The sequence below is a fragment of the Gymnoscopelus braueri genome, assembly GCF_963280865.1.
Source record: "Gymnoscopelus braueri genome assembly, chromosome: 2".
Classification (NCBI taxonomy): Eukaryota; Metazoa; Chordata; class Actinopteri; order Myctophiformes; family Myctophidae; genus Gymnoscopelus; species Gymnoscopelus braueri.
The window spans coordinates 948021-953020 of record NC_137604.1 but is presented as its reverse complement, the minus strand read 5'-3'; the positions used below and the strand labels follow the sequence as shown (position 1 = coordinate 953020).

The 5000-nt window shown below is 42.1% G+C and overlaps 1 protein-coding gene across 4 annotated transcripts in view; it reads right to left on the bottom strand.

Moving 5' to 3' along the window:
• LOC308077834 (calpain-2 catalytic subunit-like) overlaps positions 1 to 4887 on the bottom strand; it is a 61244-nt gene extending 56357 nt beyond the window's left edge. For 3 of the 4 annotated variants that reach the window (XM_080418801.1, XM_080418799.1, XM_080418800.1), the window contains exons 1-2: positions 4475 to 4886; positions 1617 to 1686 (exon numbers count right to left, since the gene is read on the bottom strand). In XM_080418801.1, coding sequence (XP_080274927.1) covers positions 1617 to 1686; positions 4475 to 4711 — 307 coding nt within the window. In that variant the 5' untranslated portion in view covers positions 4712 to 4886. Of the gene's footprint in view, positions 1 to 1616; positions 1687 to 4474 lie in introns of all 4 variants that reach the window. The other variant, XM_080418802.1, reaches the window with a different exon arrangement.
• Positions 4888 to 5000: the final 113 nt, after the last annotated feature.

Here is a 5000-nt window from a genome sequence, read left to right as displayed (position 1 = left end):
CTCAGCTGTCTAACTGTCTGTCTCTCCTACACTGTCTGTCTCTCAACTGTCTAACTGTCTGTCTCTCAGCTGTCTTACTGTCTGTCTCTCCTACACTGTCTGTCTCTCAGCTGTCTTACTGTCTGTCTCTCAGCTGCAGCATTGTAGTGAACACAGCAGCAGGTGAGCAGCAGCTAAACAACAGTCCGCTCCACGTTGGTTTGTATGGAAGTATTTCAGTGAAAAAGACGGTGGAGTGTTTGTGTAGCGATAGCCTAGCCTTGGATCACACAACGCTCATCAGTCACGAGCGTCATGGCTGAACATCAACCTGGTTTTTGCATGTACAACCCGTACGTCTACATAAATGTTCACATTTCAAATATAAAGTGTTTACCTTTATATTTATTTGTTTAAACAACTAAAAATGGGACTGGTCTTCAAAATTGTAAATGACACCCACAGTCACGAAACTAGAGGGAGCGTAAACAACAATCTGGTACCACCCACCCATAAAACAAACATGGGCAAATTCTCCTTCTACAGCACAGCCACCAAGGAATGGAATAGTCTAACCCCATCCCTCAAAAAATGCAGTTTGCTGGGCTCATTCAAAACAGCCCTAAAAACTCATCTTTCTGGAGGCCATAAGAGGAGCTAGTACCAGTTTCCCTGTAGACAGACGACCCCCCCCCCTCCCCTTTTTTTGTATATATTTTTTATTTTTCATGCTTTTTTTTGTACATTTTTTTCTCTGTATTTTTATGTAGATTTTTGAACTGTTTGGTTGCTACTATATATGTCTATGAAATTAACTCAAGGACCCCAACGGAAACAAGACCGCAAGGACTTTTTTGGTCGGACCTTTTAGACAAAAGTATTATAAATGTAACTGTGTTGTTTTACATTCTTTTGCCTAATAAAGATTTCAATCAATCAATCAAACCTCATGGCCATGGATGTTCTAATTATGTACGGGCCATCATAAGTTCCCGTATCTTCAGTATTGATCAATAAAAAGACAGAGACATTTTAATCCGATCGGTGGCCATTGTCTCCATACGTCCAACTACGCGTCTCTATTGGTTGGGAGGTGTATTGCACTCTGATTACATTATGACTCTATGAGAAAATGGCCACAGATCGGATTAAAATGCTTTTCATTGAACAATACGGAAGATACGGGTACTTCGAGGGCCCGAACAGTATTGTAACATCCGTGGATGTGAGGTCAGCACTTTATATTTGAAATGTGAATGTTTATGTAGATGTACGGGCTGTAAATGGAGAAAGTGCAAAAAGCAGGCTGAAGTTTGGTCATGTTTCAGGGCTAGTTATTGACCAACAGCTGGGTTTATTGTGTACTTTGTTTAACGAGAGACATGGCAGATACAGGCATTTTAGTCCAGTTTCCAGTGTAACGTTCTCAAAACGTGTGTTTGTTTGTGTATATCCGTTGTCACGGCAACCTAGCTGCTGCGAAATGCCGTTCCCCACAACGTCTTTATTATTATTACATAATAATAACGTTTAGGTACATAATAGGGTCAAATTTGTCAACTAGTAAAACTCACTAGTCATGAAAGCCCTATCTATAATGCCTGGCAGGTTAAAAGTCAAAGGTTAAAGGTCATTACCCAGAGCTCCCTGGCAGATGTCCGTCCTGGTGGCTCCGCCCACTATGAACTCTGGGTTAGACACCAGCTCCTGTAGAGAGACAGACAGGTACGCATGAGGACAGACAGACAGGTACACATGAGGACAGACAGACAGGTACACATGAGGACAGACAGACAAGTATGCATGAGGACAGACAGACAGGTACGCATGAGGACAGACAGACAGGTACGCATGAGGACAGACAGACAGGTACACATGAGGACAGACAGACAGGTACGCATGAGGACAGACAGACAGGTACGCATGAGGACAGACAGACAGGTACACATGAGGACAGACAGACAGGTACACATGAGGACAGACAGACAGGTACACATGAGGATCTCATGTTAAAGTCTTCTAGTTTAGTAGACCTTGTATTGTGGGTTAGGGTTTAGGTAAGGTTAGGTTAGGTAGGTTAGTAGACCTTGTATTGTGAATTTGTACTTCCATGTACTGATGTTCTCATGTCTTACTAAATAAAGTACATCACATCACATCACATTCTAAATGATGTTTTACCTCATGTTGTTTTACTGTAAATCACTCTGGAGCGTCTGATAAATGGCTGAATTGTAAAGACACAGAAATAACTAAATAAATAAAACCTAAACAGAAAACTAGTCAGTTAAACAATAAATACTACACTGAGGCCTTCAAAAGAACTATACACACAGTTCTCAGTCCGTGTGTGTGTGTGTGTGTGTGTGTGTGTGTGTGTGTGTGTGTGTGTGTGTGTGTGTGTGTGTGTGTGTGTGTGTGTGTGTGTGTGTGTGTGTGTGTGTGTGTGTGTGTGTGTGTGTGTGTGTGAGTCATTCTACATGGAATGAGGAAGTCATCAAAAAACGCCCCACTGTGCCGTTCTAACACACACACACACACACACACACACACACACACACACACACACACACACACACACACACACACACACACACACACACACACACACACACACACACACACACACACACACACACACACACACACACACAGCTCAATCTAAAGGCAGATATCAAAGTGTGTCTCAAGGTTGCTCTAGAATAGGATGTTTATTTAAGGTGTGTTTACGTTTGTAATTAATGATGGTTGTGATGATGATGTTCAAAGATTTGCTAAACTTTTCACAATTGTTTCTAAAATAGGATCTTGTATAAAATAGGATCTTGTATAAAATAGGATCTTGTAAATCCGTTATTTTTGAATATCCATATTTGAACTGTGGACCCCCCAAAATAATCATATTTAAACGGTGGACCTCCCAAAATAATCATATTTGAACTGTGGACCCCCCAAAATAATCATATTTGAACTGTGGACCCCCCAAAATAATTATATTTAAACGGTGGACCTCCCAAAATAATCATATTTGAACTTTGGACCCTACAAAATAATCATATTTGAACTGTGGACCCCCCAAAATAATCATATTTGAACTGTGGACCCCCCATAATAATTATATTTAAACGGTGGACCTCCCAAAATAATCATATTTGAACTTTGGACCCTACAAAATAATCATATTTGAACTGTGGACCCTACAAAATAATCATATTTGAACTGGGGACGCCCCATAATAATCATATTTGAACTAGGGACCCCCTAGCCCTAGAATGTCTGTGATCTTACATACATTTCAAGTATTCCAAATACACAGTCATAGATCGCTCTCGTCGACCCACTGTGTAGTGACGATCTGCGCGGCCATAAAAGTGCTCTAAACTCCGTCTGTACTCACCCAATAATTAATTCCTAAGACTTGGAGTCATATTTTGTCCTCTAGTTTCATATCCATGTGAAAGTTCTGCCATAAAACGTGTGTTTAGTCAAATATCTCCACTTTTTCACGAGCTGCACACGGACGACTTTCTGTACGGGGCGAGGGGCCAGGAATGAGTGCAGGACTGAATATACGTAACTTCCTTTAGGACGCACAAATGTTTGGGACACACAATTGACAGGTGCTTGTGATTGGTGCGGGGTAATGAATCATCACCTGTCAATTGTGTGTCCCAAACATTTGTGCGTCCTAAAGGAAGTTACGTATATTCAGTCCTGCAATCATTCCTGGCCCCTCGCCCCGTACAGAAAGTCGTCCGTGTGCAGCTTGTGAAAAAGTGGAGATATTTGACTAAACACACGTTTTCTGGCAGAACTTTCAAATCGACGAGAGCGATCTATGACTGTGTATTTGGAATACATGAAATGTATGTAAGATCACAGACATTCTAGTGCTAGGGACCCCCCACCAGGACAAGCTCTTGGTATTGTAGGAGTTGAGGCATTACATTTAGTTTGACTCGGTTCCACAGATAAATATTGTGAAAATAGTGAGCTTGTAAATCTGCTATTTTCAAAAATGTTGCCTCTTTCTTAGATTTGACTTATTTTTTAATGGTACAGTTTGTTCATTAATTGTGATGCAGTAATGGTCTTATTATTATTAAAAAGGTCTTAAAAGTCATTACATTGACACTGTACAAACTTATACTGTATGTTGATTTGTTTACTGTTGAGGGAGAAAACTATGTTACACATTAAGATAATCATCTGGGGACCCCCAAAATCATCTGTCTGGGACCCCCAAAATCATCTGGGACCCCATCTGGGACCCCCAAAATCATCTGGGACCCCCAAAATCATCTGGGACCCCCAAAATCATCTGGGACCCCATCTGGGACCCCCAAAATCATCTGGGACCCCCAAAAATCATACTAATCATCATATATATGTAATAATAATAATAATAATAAGGGTAATAATAATAATAATAATAATAATAATAATAATAATAATAATAATAATAGTAATAATAATAATAATAGATGATAAATACCGTAGGTCTCTTCCACACGACCCCCCTGGTCTTGGCGGACCCCCTCCCCAGCTCGTTGAAGCCCAGGCTCTCGGGCAGGGCGGGGAAGGTTGGGTCAGTGAACATCTGTCCAGATGTGAGGGCCTGCTGCCTGAGGACCATGTAGTCCTGGTTCAGATACTTCACCGCCTTGGCGTTGGTTCCGAACCCCGCGGCCAGAGCCCGCTTCCTGGCCAGAGTGGACGCGACTCCAGACATGATGATGATGATGGAGGTTCGAGTCCCGATCAGATGTTCACTTTATACAGATGTGTATACAAACGGTTATACAGCGGGTCGGGTCGGTCGCTGGTTCGAGTCCCTCGGACGTCTATAAAAACGCAGGAGAAGGAAAACTGTTTGGAAAAAGTTTTTCTCTGCCTGTCTGTCTGACACACAGCTGAGTCTCCGCCCTGCTCAGCCCCGCCCCCATGGCTCAGCCCCGCCCCCATGGTTCACATGACGCTCCTCTGTCTCAAGCGTCATGTCGCAACTTGTTCTCGCTTTG